Source organism: Anthonomus grandis, chromosome 7 (genome assembly GCF_022605725.1).
Source record: "Anthonomus grandis grandis chromosome 7, icAntGran1.3, whole genome shotgun sequence".
Classification (NCBI taxonomy): domain Eukaryota; kingdom Metazoa; phylum Arthropoda; class Insecta; order Coleoptera; family Curculionidae; genus Anthonomus; species Anthonomus grandis.
In genome coordinates, this window is record NC_065552.1 from 11,810,318 (window position 1) to 11,831,116 (window position 20,799).

Sequence of the window (20,799 nt, forward strand, 5' to 3'; positions counted from 1 at the left end):
TTAAAGAAGCACATGTCTAATGAGAATATGCCGGGCAACTGTTCACACAAACATCAATATTATTAAACGTTCATAATTGTACTTGACGCGACATCTAGAGAATTAAAGTGACAGTACAACACTTTCGTGTACAACGTTTCCATCACTTATTCGAAACCAGCTACACGGATTAAATCTTATGAAAGTAGGCGTACACTGTAGTGTACACCATGACTTAAAGGGTTAAAAAGACAAAAAGAAGAAAAACCAAAGACAAGAGTAAAACAAAAATGTATGTACATATTAGTTAGTTGCAAGCCTATAGTTGAGTTTGCAGGAGCATTAATTTCACATGCTTTTTGAAACTATTTAATGTAAAATTTTTAATTGTACTTGCAAGGTCATTCCAAATCTTACACGCCCTGTATGTAAATGATTTTTGAAAGTTTGTCGTTCGGTGAAGAGGAACTCTATATAAATTAATGTTTCTAGTTTCATGAGCAGTGTGTGGTAGTGGCATTAAACAGTCATGCAGATTTCCCAGTCTTGATTATTCTATAGACAAAGCAGTACATATGAAGCTTTCTTCTATTTTCCATGGTTAAAATTTTGTTATTATTTAGACTTGGAGTTCTATGATCTCTATTGGGGATGCTAAAAGAGAATATTATGCATGTGTTTTGTAATTTCTGATTTTTTTTTATATAAACTTGTTATAGAGTCGGAGTATGCCACATCTCCATAATCAAATAATGATAAAATTAGAGTATCATAAAGGAAGTATTTAATTTTCGAGGGTAGACACTTTTTAGCTGATATACATTTTTAGGCGATAATAAGCTGCTTTTCATTTATTGCTGATGTGTGTTTCAAATTTTGTTGTTTCGTCAATAATTATGCTCAGGTTTTTTACTTCCGATATAAAAGGAATAGGTTCGTTATTTAAGATAATTGACATATTTTTTTTCAGGTACTCTCTTGCTTATTTACTTTGGCTTATAAGAATTGCCTGGGATTTCGTAGCATTGATGTTAATATTATAATCGTTGGCATAACTAAATATTCTCGTTAAATCTTGATTTATTTTAAGATTACAGTCTGTCAGATCTTCACGGTTAATTGACATATAAAGTTGCGAATCGTCTGCATATTGATGTAGTGTGTTATAAAAAAGACAGCTATCATCAGCATGTCTGCTACATAAATAGGAAATAAAAGTGGAGATAGAATTGATCCTTGGGAGACGCCTTTTGTTATTGGTTTGTACGTTGATTTGTTTACCTCGGATTCGGTTGCAATTGACACACAATACGCTCTATTAAGCAAGAAAGTTGAAAAAAAGTTTATTACGGGTTTGGAAAAATTATAGTACTGCAGTTTCGCAAGCATCATTTTGTGATTCAAGGTGTCAAATGCTTTACTAAAGTAAGAAGTGTTAATGACTTTTTGTCCGCATTATGTTTAATGTCGTTAAGGACTTTGACCAAACACGATGACGTACTAAACTGCTTTCTAAAGCCCGACTGACTGCTTGGAATTATTTTAAATTTTTCTGGGAAGCCACTAATTTGTTCGGAGATGATTTTTTCAATAACTTTTGACATAGCCGGTAGTATGCTGATATGTCTAAGATTGTTAAGACTAGCCAGTTCTGCAGTTATTGGAATCGGCCTAACTATGCTCTTCTTCCAGATATCTTGAAATACACCCTGCAAAAGACATGTATTTATTATATTTGCTCAAGGACCTAATATGTATGGAAGGCATATTTGAAGATCTCTACCAGAAATTCCATCCTCCCCGATAGCTTTGATATTTATTTGGTCTATGAGTCTTTCAATCCTATCCAAGTTTATAAGTGTAAAATCAAAACTTCGACCTGTGTGTATCATGTTTATTAGAAAGATTTAATTAGAAATTAAGAAATTTATTTTCTCATCAGATGTCGTGGCCCCAATATGTATACTTAATAAAACATGTTTATTTATTTCAGAAGAGTTTTTAAGATGAGGTGGCAGATCATGATTAATATTCTTGTAAGTTAATTTTAATTTCTTTGCTGTTTGCCAAAATTCTTTTCCTTTCTTTAGAGAAAGTTGGTTAAAATAAGCGGCCTTTTCTCTTAACATAGCATATACATAGCATATAACATAACATATTAGTATATTTTCTTACTTCTCGGTAATACTGCAGTTTGGGTTGAATTTTGTTTTTATTGTACTGTCTTATGTCTGGTGAACTGTCTCTCCTTAACTTGTTTGATTTCTAACAGAGCATGTTTATTTATCAAATTGTTAATAGGTGTGTTAAGCAGTTCAATCTTTTCATTAATATTTGGTGTTCTGTATATTTGTTGCCACGGTATAGTTATTGCATCTTGATCAAATTTATTTAGATCAATATCCTTATAATTTCGAAGATATGTCAATACAGGTTTTGTTTTTAGTTTGGGCATGTTAATAGTTACGTAAGTTGAGTTATGATCTGTTATTTCTTCAGAAATATTGAAAGAGATATTATCTATGACTTCTAGATTCGAGCTTGTAATTATTAGATCTATTAGGGTTGCAGAGTAATTATTAATCCGAGTAGGTCTATCAATTAGTTGCATGAGACTAAAGTTATCTTATGTTTTTTAAATTTGAAGTGTGTACTGAATTTTGTAAGATCAATTTTGTTCAGAACAATTGCTTCTCTGTCGAGTATGATGACGAATGTCGGCTCCTCTACCACATTAAATATATTTAAGCCCGAAACTGTACAGTAATGTAATAGTACTTACCTGATTTATTTAAATCACTGCTACCCGAAATAGTGTAGTGTGCATGGGCATGACGCCCTACTAAACGCACCCGACAGGTTGTTAAACCTCCGCAGATAAATATTGCGGCATCAAGATGGTCATCTATAGTCAATTTACAAAAGTACCGCCCTATGCACTTAGTGAAAATGATTTTACGTGAGCACAAAATAACTGTGGCATCAAAAACGAGCCAAGCCGACAACGATAGTAAAATGAGCATAAGGTATGCAGGTCTAAAGCTAGATCATCACAACAACACTTAAAATCAAAGAGACCTTCTTTTGAAAAAAAAAACATTTACCAAATAAATTTCCACGTACGTCATCAAGGGTAATATACTGTATAGCGTTGCTTAACGAATTTTACGTTAAGTAAAAAATATATCAATAGATACTGTAATTAGAAACGTTTAAATCGCTTAAGATTTTACGCTTAAAATCTTTAGGAAAGAACTTAATTTTCAAGAGTTTTCAAATGCAAGTATTAAGTTTAAAAAATGACAAATATTGCATGAATTACAAGACTCAAATTATTAAATCAAACTTGAAAAATATGGAGCAATATGTCATTGCCTACCAGCTGAATCCGTAAGAGAAATTTAGGTACTTAATTGACGACACTGACAATTTATATTGAATTTTAACTGACATTATTTTAATTGAATTACGTCATATGAAGGGTTAGGGGAAAAAAGCAGGTAAGTCAATTTTTTTGATATATTGAGATATTGGGAGCATTCAGTTCAGAATTAGCGTAAGTATCTTTAGAAACAATTAAACTGGATAAAAAGCAAGCTAGTCAGCCGATATACGGCTTCAAAGTTTTATTATAAGGGAAAAAAGGCAAGTAAGTCAAGCGAAAAGAGGAAAAAACCAGGCAAGTCAGTAATTATTACGAAACGGCGCCGCCGCCATTGCCACCTGGCACGGTTCCTGCTACCGCATTATTAGTGTGTCAACAGCGTTTAAAGCCGTTAGATTGTTTTTCGTTTACTATTGTTTCGTTAGTTTTGTAACATCTGTTTAGCTTAGCTGTAAGGCACATGGTACAGAGACGACCTCAAACGGAAGAAGAGGAAGCAAAGTTGCGTGATGCTAGTTTTTCGTATAGAGTTCGAGTCACCGACGAGGCGGGAAACAAGGTTAATATTACTGTATGTGCAAAGGCATTTTGCTCATTACATGACATTAGCAAAAATAAGATGTACTATGTGCAGAGAAGTTTAAAATCAATGAGTTGTGCACCTAAAGATAGAAGGGGTAAGTATTCTAAGGAACACAGACAGCTAAATAGGGTCACTGCAGTTCTGGTTGAGAACCATATCAAAAGTTTTAAAAGTCGCCAGAGTCATTAGAGCCTTAAAGATTCAGGTAAAACTTATTTGCCAGAAAGTCTAAACATAAAGAAAATGTATAAACTATTTAAAGAATTACACCCTGCAGCAGTGGTATCTTACGATACTTACCGGATGATTTTCAACACGAAATTTAATATTTCTTTTGGGTATCCCCGCACGGACACTTGGGCAGCTTCTGATGAATATATAGTAAAAGTTAAAGCTTTATCTGCGGAAACTGATAAACAACAAATTCAACAGCTAACAACAAACAATATTCTTCATAAGAAAAGGGCGGAATGTTTTTACAACCATAAGAAGAAAGCCAAAATTCAAGAAAAAATAAAAAGAAAGAAGCTATTTGCATAGATTTTGCAAAAAATGTCTCCCTGCCGCAGATAGCTACCAACGATGTATATTATAAACGTCAACTTTCTATGTACTCCTTCAATGTCCACGTTCTTGCAACTGGTGAGTCCATTTTTTACGTGTACGAAGAAAGTGTTGCCAAAAAAAGGACCGATTGAAGTGGCCTCATTCCTTTTTCATTTTATTATGAACTATTTGGATGACGAAGTTCAGGAATTGGAAATTTTCTGTGATTCTGCAGGAGGGCAGAACAAAAACTACACGATATTTAGATTCATTCATTACTTAACGAACAATCGCATCCATGGCCTCACAGACATTAAAATTACATTTCCTATACGTGGAACTCATACTTGGAGTGCGATAAAAATGTTGGTCTATGGAACATAAAAGCACCAATGGAAATACCAAAAGATTTCGAAGAAATGGTAAAATTATCACGATCGAAACCATCCCCTTTTACTGTGGTCAGTGTTACTAAAAGAATTGTATTGGATTGGAATGCAATGTTGCTATCAAAGTATGCCGCTAAATGCCCTTTTAAAACGCAGCCTATCAAAGTCATACAAGCTTCTTCTAGCCATAGCCGTTTGTTACAATATCGCACAACGTACTTTGGAGAAATGCTGACAGGCATTATTAATGCACCGCGGCATAGTCTATCATTGCCAAAAGGGTTGTTTGAGCTTCCCTCTCCGGCTTACAATGGTATGTTCTATTAAATATTATATTTTTTTACAAGCATCGCGTGGAAAAATATTACTTTTCAAACTAGCTAGATAAATAAATATTACTTAGTTTTAACAAAATCTAATTTTTTTAGGCCTCCTGCCAATTTCCAGAGCCAAATTCAACGGTTTGCAAAGTTTAATGAAGTTTTGTAGCCCATCTGCTGTCAAGTTCTTTCTCAATCTACCCCATGACTAATTTAATGCAAGTTAAAATATAATTTATTACAATCACCTTACATTGATGTGGTTTTTTTTTCAGGTCTGGATCAATCTGGATAAAACCCACATCATAGAAACTCGCTTTTTACTTTCTTAGAACATAATAATGTAGTTATTTTTATAAACAGTCTTTTGATAAGCTCTCATACTGATTTTGTACCGTTTTTAATAATAAATTGTGTTTTTCTCAGTTTTGTGAACAATTGACTTACCTGCTTTTTTCCTCTGACCCTTCATATGTACCTACATAAGTTTATATGGTATGTTTATATAGTTTGTATAGTACATAAGTTTATATGGTACTATACGTTACTTTATTTTGACTAATTGCGAATGAAAAGGAGTTAACCAAATATTAGTCTCTATAAGATGTGTTACATCAAACACATAATTTGCCCGTCAGTTTATGAAAAAAAATATTTTAGTAATAAAATGTTAATGAAATGATTTACGCGTTGGAGTTTCCTTAAAATGAAGTATTATGAAATACATTCGACTTTTAGAATTTTTAAAAACAGATGTAGAATATTAAAAGATATATAATCTACCTGAAAAAGACATTTAGAGAAATTTAAACAAAAATCAATATTGATGATTTACTAAGAAATATTGGAGAAATAGAGATTGCATAAGGGAGTCAATATTAGTTCAGCATTTCATAGATAACAGAACGACTGTTATACGGTAGATGAAACGCAAGGAAGAAAACGTTTCCAAATATCAACAAAATACAGTTACATGGATCAAAATGTTAACTTGAAAAGTAAACAGTTTTAGTTAGTTTATCAAGTTACTCTTTATCTCAGTCTAATAACTACAGCTTCAACGCATGCACAAAAAAACATAATTTATTTACAAAGGGTATCGATGTAAAATACTACTGACGAAGATACAGATAAAATCAAGGATTTCGATGAAAAATTCAATTACAAGAAAAACGAGAATAGTTTATTTCTTAGTTTTTTTTCAACCAAAATATTATATACCCAAATATCCAGATAAAAATTAAAATAGCTACTGACACTTTTTACATCATTAGACTTTTAATAATTTTGTATTAGAAAGTTCTAGGAATAAAAATAAGAGAAAATTTAAGTTTTCTTTGTAAACATAAATAAAAATATAAATATTCAAAAATCAGAAACTTGGCTCCAATGTTTTTAGTTTGTTCTTTCCCTCTACTAAATTAAGCAAACCGAGTCAGTATTAACTATAAAACATCAAAAAGCCAAATAAAAAAAACATTTTTGGCTTCCACTTAATCTACTTTTCACTCGAACCTTGGGGGGGCAATCAATTACCCCAGTAACTTGAAAAGCTTCATCCCCGATATTTAGGTACAAAAGGTCTTGAAGTATAAAATCTTAATCAATCATCTATGGCGGATCAAAATTAAAATATGACGTGAAGACGGCAGCTCGCGAAATAAGGAATTTCTTATTAAAAGGAGGAGTTGCTGGAAGCGCAAAAATAAAAAGACTTCCGGAAATATCAAATTAAAAACTAGGTATTGATTCTGACGCGACGGCATCAATACCTGAATTAGTTGTTCTGGGAATATCGTGGAAAATAAAGGACAGTAGCGTATCATTAGGTAAATGTGTGCAATGACTTATCTCGGCTCTAATTTATGTAACAAAGATTATAAAGGATATTTGTGTTAATTTATCACAGAAAAAAATACACATTACTATTTTCTGCTTGTTAATGCTAAATTGGAAAATACTACTAGTTAAGGTTTATTAAATAAAAATTAAAATATAAAACAAACTAGACCGAGAAGTCTTACTAGAAAATAAAATCTATAAGGCCTTTATGTTCTATTAAAATTTATTGTTTGGCTAATATGCCATCATTTATAAGAATCTCTTTAGATTTCTCATATTGAATGGACTTCCTTTAACTTCCTTCCTAGAGGTGGTTTATATCCGTTGCTGAAAGATTAAGAAGTTGCATGCATGGCCAAGGTGACTATTCTATGTTTGGAAGACTGCGATAATAATTAAAATCAGTCTGGTTTCAATATAATATAATACTTTTAGATCTTGACTAAAGGTTTCTTGTCACCCTGTCATTCCTTGGGGTACGTTTTCGATGGGCCGCCCTGTATTCATATTTAATCATTTTAAACATTTTGCCTAGGTACTAAGTAGTAGGTACTAAAAAGTATTAAAAAAATTGTTATAAAGGTTCTTAACCCATTAGCGCCTACGGCTACCGTATGGTATCACAAAACATGTGTCTCCTCTCCAGCACATTGTAGTCAAGGTTGATGTCAGAAGATCGTGCGCCTGGCGGATTAGTGATGACTTGACAGTTGACTTTCAACTATCGTGGGCGGCTGTTCATTTTGTGCAGTTTTTTTTGCGGTAGATAAGTTTAAAGTCACGCGTGTTGGTGCTGCACGTAAATCATGGAACCCCGATGGGCGTAAGTATCTTTTTAGTTAATTCTGTGTAATTTTCAATGAATTTATTGTTATTATTTGTTGAAATATAAGTGACCAAAGACCCTTGAATGTAAATAAACCTTCTTGAAACTCACATGACGTCAATATTATAGGTCAAAAGTCACTGATACCATATGGTATCCGTAGGCGTTTGTGGACCTAGCAGTGTCATGTTTTAGGCTTTTCATTTTTATGTTTTTTTAATGTTTTAGAAGAGGTTTTTCGCTTTCCCAAGCATTGGATATGCTTAAAGAAGATGACGAACTGCTAAAAAATGTAAATGAAATATTTGTAGAATTTCCTGACCCCAACGTAGAGACAGATGAGGATTCCGCGGATGAGGAGGAATGAGAATTGATATGCAACCTCAATGGTAAAACTAGGTTATCACTCTCAATTCTGTTTCTCCTTATTTCAATTTTCTAGGCCGTCAATTGTGCGCTCCAGCCGAAATAAAGTTAGTAAATAATGACAGGGTTGGAGAATCGAGTAGCTGTAATGAATCTGATGATAACGTAAAGATTTTTTTAAATATTATGATATTTTTTATAATATTTAATATTTTTCTAGGGCGCTGAGCAAGTGCGGGAGCCAAAAAAACTTTCAAAATTAATTGAATCAAATCCCGAATCGGAGTGGATTGCAAATCGACTTTTAACAAAAGAAGCTACAAAATGGATACCTGGTGATATTGAACCAATGCCCAGACAATTTCCGGAACCGGACTATTCTAAGTACAAAGATCTGTCAGCTGTTAATCTCTTTGAGTTATTTTTTGATGAAAACATTGACCAATACCTTGCTGAACAAACCCAACTTTATGCCCATTTTAAAAATCAACCTGATCCAGAAATAACATCAAACGAAATCCGCTGTTTTATTGGAATTTTAATTCTTACTGGATACAATCCCCTACCTTCGAAACGGTTATACTGGGATGTGAAAGACGACATGCATAACAAACTGGTAGCAGACTCAATGAGGAGGGATAGGTTTTTAAAAATTCAAAGATTTATCTACATGGCAGATAACACTAAAATAAATCAATCAGACAAGGCTTGGAAATTACGCCCTCTGATAGATGACTTGAGAGAAAAAATTTTGTCCAATTTTCAACCTACTCAAAATTTATCTTACGATGAATCAATGATCAAATATTATGGGCGCCACGGATGTAAGCAATTCATCCGTGGCAAACCTATCCGCTTTGGTTACAAAGTATGGGCTCTAAATACTAAAGATGGATATCTGGTTGATTTTGATCTTTATCAAGGCAATGATCCTCGAGAACAAGCAGACATCAGCAAACATCTGTTCACCGGTGTAAATTTATTAGCTTTTCTTCGAAATTTAGGTTATGGCGCAATTGGAACGATTTGAGAAAACCGAATTCCAAAACCATGTCCGTTGACCAAAAAACAAGATTTTCAAAAAAATAATAAGGGTTTTTATGAACAGATTATTGAGAGAAATGACGGTGTTCTATTTGTACGATGGATGGATAATGCTGTCATTACGGTAGCATCAACGAGTGCCGGTGTTCAGCCTGAAGGAGCAGTAAAAAGATACTGCCAAAAAGGAAAAAGGCACATCCTTAGAACATTGAAAGGCTAGAATTAGTAAACAACAACTTTGTTTGAGTCCAACATGTGCATAGGGGCAAGAGGGGTGTTTTGTTTACAAACATATTTGCCGATTCTCTGTTGTCAAGTCGACGCAAATTTCCAACGGAGGAAATTTTTAGCTATATTTTAACAACCATTATAACGTTAATTTAATATTGTGTTGTGTCTTATTTGTGTTGTATTTTATAGGAAAATTTAAAATAAAAAGTATAAATACTACAATTAACCTATTTTAAGAATAAATATAATATCCTTAAGCCAAAAAAAACAAAATTATTAACATTATTATCCCTAAAACTGCTTCTAAAAAATTTGAAGCGACAACACCGAAGCTTAAGCGCCTGAGCCATACGCGTAGTGTCATCTGTCAAACGGCTTTTTGTTTATTTTCGGGATTCGTGTATTTTCTTTAATTTTCGGTTTCAAAAGGAAAAAGGCCACATTTTAGTGTTTTTTTAAATTGCTAGGATGGGAAAAATTTGTGTCGTTTGTGCCGCATCATGATAAAAAGGTGATTTAAGCCGATCTTTTCACAAGTAAGTACCGATACTTCACAACACATCATAACATCACATCATGGGGTAACCATCATCATAAACATAGAATAGGGGATCTTATAGATAAACCTAATAAAAACTTGAATGTGAAAGTGTGCGTAAAATACCAAAATATTTATATTTTTAAATCTAAATATTTTTTTGAACATATTCATCTATCAATAGGCTATAAAAAATATAAAACTAGAATTTTGTCCCTGGTTTTATTACAGGATTTTATGTTTTTTTTTTGTTGTTTTGGCAGAAAGAAGGCATACCTAATACCCGTTTACCTATCTATGTATAGTTATGTTTTTTTTAATATAGACATTAGGTAGATAGATGAAATTATTAATTTTTTATTGCCTTTAAAGAATTTTGAAATTTATTTAGATATTGATATCTATGTATAAAGTTAATTTTGTCTTTCCCTAAAATTCGGTCGATAATTTTTTTTGTTTTATCACATTTCAACTTACAATAATATATATAGTAATTTTAACCACATATTAATTCATTACTGTAATTTTTTTTGCTTTTTGATTAAATATCAAATACTTACCATAGATTGCCTAATATATGCTCAAAGGGAACAATGGATTTCATTAATGGAAATCAACACAATTAAACAGAACATATTTGTTTGTTCAGATCACATCCTTAGAAGTGATTTCTTATATAAGGAAGATAATATTATCAGTAGCCAGACTTTATTAAAGAAATCAGCTCTACCTCAAAGGTAATTTTTTTTAAATATATTTTTCTAGTATAAAAAAATCGTTAAAAAAAGGATTAGTGTTACTCATATAAGCTTTATTTATACCTAATACTTATTAAATTAGGTATGTATGTAAAACTATTTTTTACTAGGATTTCTGATGCACTGGTTAAAAACACAGCAGCCGATAATTAAGTTAATTTACCAAGTGATTTATCCTTCAAAGCTGCAGGGGTAGCTTTCCTGAAGAGTGCAAAAACTTCTTTAGCTTCCAAAATGGCATATAGCACAAACAGTGAAGCTAATATAGACAAGTATGGATAATTAAAATAGATTAATATTCTTGATACACCAAATTTGTATAATTACAGATCTGATCATTCATCATCAACAATAACTGCATCTGAGATTAATAGTTCTACAGTAACCGTGGGGTCTAGGTCAACAATTGTTATTTCTCATCCAAGCCGTTTTTGTTTAACTGCTACACATTCCCTGACTCTGCCAAGGAAAAGGTAAAAATACACTCAAAATAGACTACTAGTTTTATGCCATGTATCATCCTATTCTATATATCTTATTTACAAGTGATATAGTATTTTATTGTGTTATATTTGTTTAATTAAATGCAATTAATCAAATGTATGATATTACAAAGATTCTTTATAATAACATACATTTTATTAATCAATTGGATTATCATAATAATTTTTTTTAATTTTTTCTTTTTAATTTTGGTAATACTATATTTTTATGTATATTATTCTAAGGTAAAATCAAAATGATATCCTGAGGACCTAAGCACTGATGATTCCACCGTTTCAAAAGCTAAATCACTTGTTACCAAATTATGGAAAAAAAAAGAACAAAAAATTAAAATTCGAAGATTGCAATAAACAAATTTGCCCCAAAGAAATTGAATTAGATGTCTCGATTCATTATTTAAATACTTAGGAAATAATAACTTGATTTTCGAAAAAGTCCACCATACTACATATTTTATTTGACTTGTAAAAGTACTTGTTTGTATATTACTACTAATAAACTAATCTAATCTATTGTACATAGTCTTTATTCTTTGGTAAGCTTTGTTTTTTAGTATAAATTAATATGATATAATATTTGGTATTAGGTATTATATAGGTCACTGTTAAATGTCTCAAAACCATTGTACAGGCTAAATACTCATAATAAAAATCTTATAACCTATAAAAAACCTGCAACTCCTTCACAATTTGAACATCCTTGTAGTTTTAACTCTTTCCGCTGAATCAATACTGTCCCTTTGAAAAAGTCAGCACCATAGAAGTATATATTATGTAATATAAAGTAAGTGATGTAAAGCTGAGTTTTGTCCAACATAATAATAACAATAAAATTTTGCAAAATGTTAATAATTTGTGTCTTAAAACATGATTTATTAAGAAATCTATAATATTAATAAAATATTTAATTTCCATAAAAATGCTTTGACAAAAATGGTGCCTTTTATTAGGACCTTCCTCTAACGAAGTCCGTTAAAAAACACATAAATAGCTCATAAATGGTAATATTACTTATACTCAAACTCTATAATAATTAATAAAAATTTATCAGGTAAATATTTGTTGACGACGTCACTGGTAGAGAGTGCTTGTATCAGTGGCAACAACAATGCGATCGAGCGGCGTTGCGATGCCATTACCGTTTTCTCGTTTTTTCGTACTTTATTTTCATTTATTTAAAGTTAATATTGACTTCGATATAGAGTATTTTATCAAATTTATTTTAAAAAAATGCTTGACATTTTATTAAAGGGGAGCAGTAGTATTGTTTTGAGCCTTCGGAAACAACTGAAAATTTTTATGATATTATAAAGTGATTTTAGCCATTTATCTATAAGCATTTGGCATCATTGCATCAGAGATGTTGCAAGCAAACAAACCTGTCCATAGTTCCACGGCATGCTACTTCTAGCCTTTCAATGTTCTAAGGGCACATCATGATTTCTTGTCCTCACTGTATCGCTGCCTACAACCATAATATGGGTGGTACCGATCTTATGGATCAGGGTATTGCTACGTACCGAATTGGAGTTCGTAGTAAGAAATGGTATTGGCCAATTTTACTTGGCTGATAGACGTAGCACTGCATAATGCCTGGTACCTTAGATTCAAAAATGAAAAGATATCAGCACCTAATTTTAGAAAAGAAATCGTCCAAGTATATTTGACCAGGTACAAAACAATTGCCAAAGTTGTTGGAAGAAGCTCTTTCCCAAAGAATGCACATACAGATATCCGATTTGATAGGATTGATCATTTTGTGGTTTCATGTAACCGGCGAAGATGTGCTGGGGTAGGATGCAAATCATTCGGTAGAACAATGTGCCGAAAGTGTAATGTCGGCTTGTGTGTCAATTGTTTTACCACTTATCACACTAAATAAATTTATTTTGACATATTTTATTTTTATTATGCAGATCAAAATTTGCAAAAAATTTTAATAATAAAAAAGTCTTCAACGCCGATGGATACCATATGGTATCAGCGTTTTTTTTTAACTTTCAAACTCCAAAAAAAAATTAAAAAGGTCAATCTAAGATCGTTTACCTTTATTTTCTACAAAACCATCAAAAAAATAATCAAAATAATAAAAAAAAAATCTTGGCGTTAATGGGTTAATAAGCGAATAGTATAAAATAGTAGCAAAAATGGATAAATATGTATTTATCCATTTTTGTTTTATAAAATTTTTAATGCATCGAAATCCATTAAATTATTGCTGGATTATATTAGTAAGCATATAGTTCTAACGGTAGATAAATATAAGTAAAGGTAATAATATGTATATTATTAATGTAGATATAACATAAACAGGGATCTTCAAAATAATAACTAGTATTTCACAAGAGCTTGCACTAAAACTTAACTTTGCCAAATCTAACTTATCTTTTTTGGGTCGTCCCAATATATTTTCAAATGTTAATAAAATAAATATGCAAGGTGCAAAGCTGTAATTTTGTCAATCTGCGCGTAATTTAGGACTTTTAATTGATTATGAGCTAAATTATGAGGAACATGTTAAGAATCTAATACAAAAAGCTCATGTATCTCTAAAACAACTATATATTAGCCGAGATATTTTAAATATTAATTTAAAAAAGAAAATATCCGAGTCTCTTGTACTCTTTTATTATAATTACGCGGACTTTGTAGCTAAGTACGTCAAATAGAAGGCTGTTTCACCTGGGTACATTTTTTAACAAAATTATGAATTGTGAAAACAATATCACAACTAACTCAAATATCCATTTTATATTTTAATAAGGATAATTTTATCATCCCTAAGCAAAGGACCGCATTTTAAAAAAAAAAAAACGAATAATATTACTATTAGTATTATTATAATCTGAAATATAATTCAGATAAATCCATATCCTTTAATTAGGGTACGTTACCCTCCATAACTGAAATAAATGATATTACTTTTAAATAAATTAATACTAAATTTATAATAGCAAAGTTGATTAGGCTCTTTTCCTCGATATACCTTATTATGAATAATTAAAGCCTAACTAAAGCGAACATTTACTAAACTAGGTTTGTATAAGTAATTATTAGTAATTAAATACCCTAAATTCGAATTCTGAAAACACATTACCGTTTCGGTCTCCAAATCTATTTAATTATAATAATCTAACCCAAACCGCAGGCTAATAATTATATTCATATTTAATTTAATAGAAAAGCAAATGCATCCTAAATAAATAATTTCTATCCCTATCTGAAAATTATGTTTACTTTATATAACTGTTGATAAATAGCAATGCTTTCAATACTTCTAAGCGTCGTTTAATATTTAAATTAGAAAAAAATTCTGGAATCAATATGAACAAATAATGAACTTTAGGCATTGTGTATTAATTAACCTTCAACTACGTTAAGATGTCAGATAAAAATATAGAATTAAAAAATTCAGACAAATTTTTTTAGAAACTATAATTTTTCCACAGTCTTCGATTTTCTGATTTTCGCTTAATTCTTCAAAACACGTGTTCGCAAACTAATTATTTTGCCTTCAAATCAGAGAAGAATATTGATGTTTATATGTTAAAGTATTTGTTTAATATCTGGAACTTCTTTTTTAAGCAATTGCAGAAGATGTTATCTCACGTATTAAAGCTTTACGATGTTACTTACAAGTAGTTACTTTTATACTTAAAATATTATTAATTTAATTATTGAAATTTTTGCTTATCTTGTCTCTCAGGTCACCATTTAAGATTTTTTGTTGACTCATTTACCCAATTTAAATGTTATCGTTCTTAGGTCTTTAGTTGTTATTCGTTTAATGTTTGGTATTTCTTTTTTAATTTCGAATAGTAATAAAACTATAGGTACTATACTGTGCTTTCGTTTCAAAACAAACCACCCTTAATAATTTGTTAATTAAAAAAACACGTCAATTAAGATATACAGGCGGACGTTTAATTTTACAAGAAGTTTTGACAATCAGCTACTCACCTCCAGCGAACCGCACTTTAAAGAAAACCCTTATCGTATGACACAACATTGTAAGCAGAATTAAAATGTCTATTCAACAGTGCCAAAAAAGTTTTAATTGGTTGACGTATCAGTGAAAAGTAAATTAAAATATCTGGTAATAATGAATTTTTTATCAGCGTCATACATCATTTTAAAGAGCATACAATCTATGTTGTGTATAATTTAATTAGTTCACAGAATTTATATGTGCTCAAAATATGCTCCGTTATTCGCGAGACATTTTAACACATGTAGAGGAAGATCCGGGGATATCTGTAAGAAGAATTGCGGCGCGGTAAAACGTGAGCCGCCATTTTGTGCAGATCACTCTTTATACTCAATTCCAGCATACATATCACATCTAAAGAATACAGGCTCTTGCTTAGGCAGGTCATCTCGCTTGAGTCATCGTCTGTCGTTGGTTGTTAGAAACCCCTTTTTTGGCAGAAGTTTTATGCACGGATAAAGCTGGGTTCACAAGAAATGGAATGTTAAATTATCATAATACAGATCACTGAATCGATGAAAATCCTCATGCTGTTTTGGAAAATCGACAATAAATTTGATTCTCAGTTAAGGTTTGGGCGGAAATTCTTGGTGACAAACTTATTGAATATTTTTTTTTTATTCGTGAGAATAATTTTACACCTTTCGAAAAGTTACTTATTTCATATGATAATAAAGATTTTAGGATAAATTGTCAAAGTTACCTTATTTTACTGATACATTATCTACCAGCACTTTTAGACCAAGTTTCTATAGCACAGGGGTAGATCATGTATTTTATGCATGATTGCACAAGCTTATTTTCCACTAGTGGTAAGGAATCATTGAAAGTAGGGTGGTTCATACGCTTGGCCAGCAAGATCAACATATCTTAATCCACTTGATTTTCACTTCTGGGGCCACTTGAACGCTCTGGCTTACTCAGTGCTGATTAATCCTGAAGATCAACTACGGCAACGCATTATTGACTGTTTCAATGAAATTTGTGCGATACCAGGAATTTTCACAGGATTCATGTGTCGTTTTTTAAATCAATGTTTTAAAATTCATGAAATTTTTTTTAACTAATTATTTACTTTCATAAGTTTATACCAGTTAGCAACCCATTAGAGCAAACTTTTTGCCAACAAATTGCTCGAAAACTATTGCTCTGGATAATATGCAACAAGAGTACCTTTTTTGTTGAAAAAAGTATGTTGTTTTCAGAAAATGAACCCACGTTGCGAATAAAGTTATTTCAAAAAAGTTATGTAGGAAAGAACTTTAGAAATCCAGAAATCCTTGCAAAAACTACCCTTTCCGATTTTTCAAATAAATTTTTAATATCACCATTTGATTTACGTTAAAATTTAACGTTTTTTTTATAGCTACTTTGTTTTAAGCCTATAATTTTAAAAAGAACGTGTTTTACATTCACCCTTTCAGTGCTCCTAACTCCGTTAATTTGCATTTTTCGCCCTATACATATAAGAACTTTTTACAATTTTTAGGAGTACTATCACCCGCCGATTCTTTTTAAGAAATTTTTTTAATGATCTAGTATAGTTATATTTACTTGCCTAAAGAAATGTCATTGTTAGACTCTGAAATACTCAGGCCTTAACATGCAACAGAACAAAATAGGCAAGGCGTCAATGGCAGAACAACAATATTACCCCAAATCCCTGATTGCCGATTTAAAATTAAATTAGGACCTTTTAAATAAGTAAAATAAAGAGAATGTAGAAATTTAGAACATACTGGAGCTATGAAAACAACACCTGAGACACCTCTAAATATTCTTCTTGGGCTACCGGAACCATGGCGGTACATAAGAGGATGAAGGATAGCGGAGAGTGGCGCAATATTCACTTATGACAAGGTCATTTGACGATCGCTCTCAGGATGTGTAAGAACATTCCACTCCCACGTTTAAATTTACTACTGGGAGTTACAAACTAAGGTTAATAAAAAAAATTGATTTTAAGTGGAAATCTCGACAATGGAAGAATAGTCAACGAACCCAATCAAGGAAGTAAACGATTTTCTGGCCTATTACATTGTTATACTGATGGGTCATGAATAGAAATCAGGAAGTCAGCTGGGTTCAGAGTATACAGGATGGAGATAAACACAGGGGAATCCTTTTTGCTAGGGAAATACACCACAGTTTTCCAAGGAATGGTGCTTGCTATTTGAAATATCAAACAAATGGGAACAAATTGGATGGTAACGAGGTATTTATACGCTCTAGGCGAATTAAAAACGTAGTGCCAGCTCAGCGCTAGTCCAGGAGTGCAGAGACGTATTGAAAAGACTGGCAACACACAAAGAACTGAAACTAAAATGGGGCCCAGGACATCAGGGTATCGAGGGCAATCATCGGGCTGACGAACTAGCAAGACAAGGTTCTGTTAGCATATTCGTCTGAGAGGTCCTTAGATCCAAGTCGTGTCCTGGCCATAAAAAATAACAAATTTCCCAAGAACTTAATAATTAAACCTTGAAAAAAACTAGGAATTATTGGAGAAGGACAAAAGAATGTAGACACGCCAAGGAGATAATATGAAGGAGATAATATATGACGGCTCGAAAATAGGGCGACTGCTAATAAAGAGATGACAGGGGATCAAAGACTTGGTGGGAATTCTAACTGGCTATAACTTCCTTAACAGGAGCACCTCCTTAAACAGCTTCTTGGAATAATAGAAACTCTGATGTGTTCGAATCCCAGACAGGGAGAAAACTTTAGACCAACTACAAGAAGTTTGCGATAGGTGGAGTCACCTAAGAAGGAAACATTTTGGAGCTACAACACTCCAACAAAAAAATTCTAAAGATCTGAACAAGGTGCAAGCCTTTATTAAGAGGATGGGCCTACACAATGAAGACCGTGTATTGGGGGTGGTATGCGTAGGGATGGGTGAAAAATTTTTCACACAAAAAAAACATTTGAAATGTATCCTAAAAGGACTAACCACTTGTTATTCTTGTTGTTTTTGCTGTAGGATGTCGAGAGGCCTCGTTGATCCTAAGCCTTTAAACTGCAGTCTCTTTTTGGATGAGACCACTGTTGCCACTTCCAGCAAGTTATTTTGGTACGAAAGCAAGACCACTATTATATTATTTTCAATTAAAAAAAATGCGAGTTATTCAAATAATGGTACCAAAATTAGACTGAAAGATACATATTCTATCTATATCTAGACAAGAACTTAAACAAAAAAAGTTTGTCTAGTAAAACTTAATGACTTCCTTTTGACTATTTCTGTAAAAGTAATATTTTATATAATATTAAGCAAGTTGTGTTCAAACTGATTATATGCTCAATAACACCTTTTCAGTTTAATTAAAATAACATTTATTCGGTTACAGATTTGGATACTTTTTTTGCATATCTCATAAAATTTATTATCTTAAGGTTTTCTTTTGGCATTAAATAAATCCTTGAAATTGTTTAAGGCATATTTGCTAAACTGAAAGATGTGTTCAGTCACCATTTGCAATACAATTAACAGAAATATAAAATACATTTACGAGCTGCTTGTATGACACAAGATTAGATGAACATCTGCGACGATGCGAAAGCTGAAAATTCTACCAAAAAAAAAACTGTAAGATGGTTTTGGCAGATATTTGAAGGGACCAGTGAAGTGAGAAAAAGACATATTGATCTAACACGAACAATAAAAACCTACATATGACAGGTTTGTTTGCTTTCAGATATTATGAAACCTCAATATTTCTGCCAATCAGCAATAAAGTAAGCTTTAAAATGTTTATGGCGTTAATGTCACTAGTTAAATAATGAAAACACTCTTCATGCTAGACGTCTTATTAGAGCTCCAGTATATATTACGAAAGGATATTACGACGTGCGGGAGACCAGCAGAATTGTTAAGAGCGTGAATGGGCATGCACTCTTTTTAACGACGAATCAAAGTTTTTTCTTACATCCTGATTTAAAAAAGCTGAGGCAAAACTGCTTTGGCAAACATCTGGCAACACTTCTTACTTGCCAAATATTAATGAGCAGGTACCAAGGCAAAATTTAATGATTTGGATTGAAATTTTAATAGGTTTTCGGATTATTCTGGTTCCCATGAAGGATGTCTAACAAAAAAGAATATCAGGTTTAAATTGGGGATGTCATTGTTATCCACGCATAATTTTATGTCAAATTTTGTACTTTTGCACGACAATGCGCGTTCGTATATGTCAAGAACAGCTAAATTATTTTTGAAGTAGCACAATATTTAGGTATTACCATGGCCCGTATAATCCTCTGATTTTAATCTTATCGAGCTGTTCGAAATATGTTGAAAAGGCGTGTTTCAAATCAAGGTATTCAGACAAAGGAAGAATTGCTAAATAATATCCAAGAGCAATTGTTACAAATTGAACAAAATAACATTGATAATTTAATTAGGAGCATAATATATTAAATTAAATTCATAATGATTTTAATTTTCTTACTTTGAATTTTAAATATTTTACTTTTTTAAATGGTCGCACAATGTTAATCCCCCGTTATACTACAATAAATTTTTCTATTTTTGATAAATTAATAATTAGCAGTGTAATTGCAAAATTAATTAAAATCTGTTTAACTTCAATATTTTCTAAATAATTTTTAAAATTTTATTTTTTTTCTCTAGACCATTTGGATGTGAGTATTAAGGTTTATGTTCTATTTCTTAATAGATGACCCTCTTCCCCCTTCTTTTTTTCTCATATAATTAAGAAGCATATTCTAAACATGTTCGTTAACCGCATTAGTCTACAATTGCCCGTGTCTATGATTGCTTATACCAAAATCTATATAACCGATAGAAAAATCTATATCAACTTTACGTTGAATTTTGTTAGCATCTTCGGGAGAAGATTAAAACTCAGTTTTTTAATTTCTTAGTAAAACACATGTTGAAAGTAAAATAAAGAGTCTTAGTTAGTGGGAAAACTATTTTGTTAATTTAAGTGTCACACCAGAGTTTTCAACCATTGGATTACTAACAATACTATAATTTTAGTAATGATTTAATACAAATTATTGCTAATAAAATATGCTTACTATTCATTGAATTATTTCAAATAAGCTATTATTATAAATAAGTTATAACATATAAATTTAATACTAAAACATCCGAAATTTAATTGTTGGGATATGCATTAATTATTTAAATATTTTAACATATTTAAAAATATTAACAACGAAATTGAATTAAATTTTAATATTATACAAATAATTATAACATAATGGTTCTAAAATACTTTTAACCTTGTAATGAATTACCTTAAATTCTGTTATTAAATAAATTATATAAAATAATAAATATTGTTAAATAATTCTAATTAATTATGAATTTACCTGTATGTAATTATAAACGCCATTTTAAAGGACTTTTTTTTTATTTTTTTACATATATTTTGTGTGTGACTACATTAAGTCACAGCTTTGGCTAATCTAAGAAAATTTTAAATAGTTTTTTTTTACTCGTAGACAAACTTTTTTTAGAAGCGAGT

General features: G+C 31.4%; 2 protein-coding genes across 5 annotated transcripts in view; both read left to right on the forward strand.

Moving 5' to 3' along the window:
• LOC126738818 (teneurin-a) overlaps positions 1-20,799 on the forward strand; it is a 1,182,227-nt gene that overhangs the window by 684,664 nt on the left and 476,764 nt on the right. The window lies entirely within an intron of this gene.
• On the forward strand, positions 4,656-5,484 carry LOC126738821 (uncharacterized). Its single transcript, XM_050444275.1, has 2 exons — positions 4,656-5,195; positions 5,311-5,484. The coding sequence occupies exons 1-2, from the start codon at positions 4,886-4,888 to the stop codon at positions 5,412-5,414; spliced, it is 414 nt and encodes a 137-aa protein (XP_050300232.1). The 5' UTR covers positions 4,656-4,885; the 3' UTR covers positions 5,415-5,484.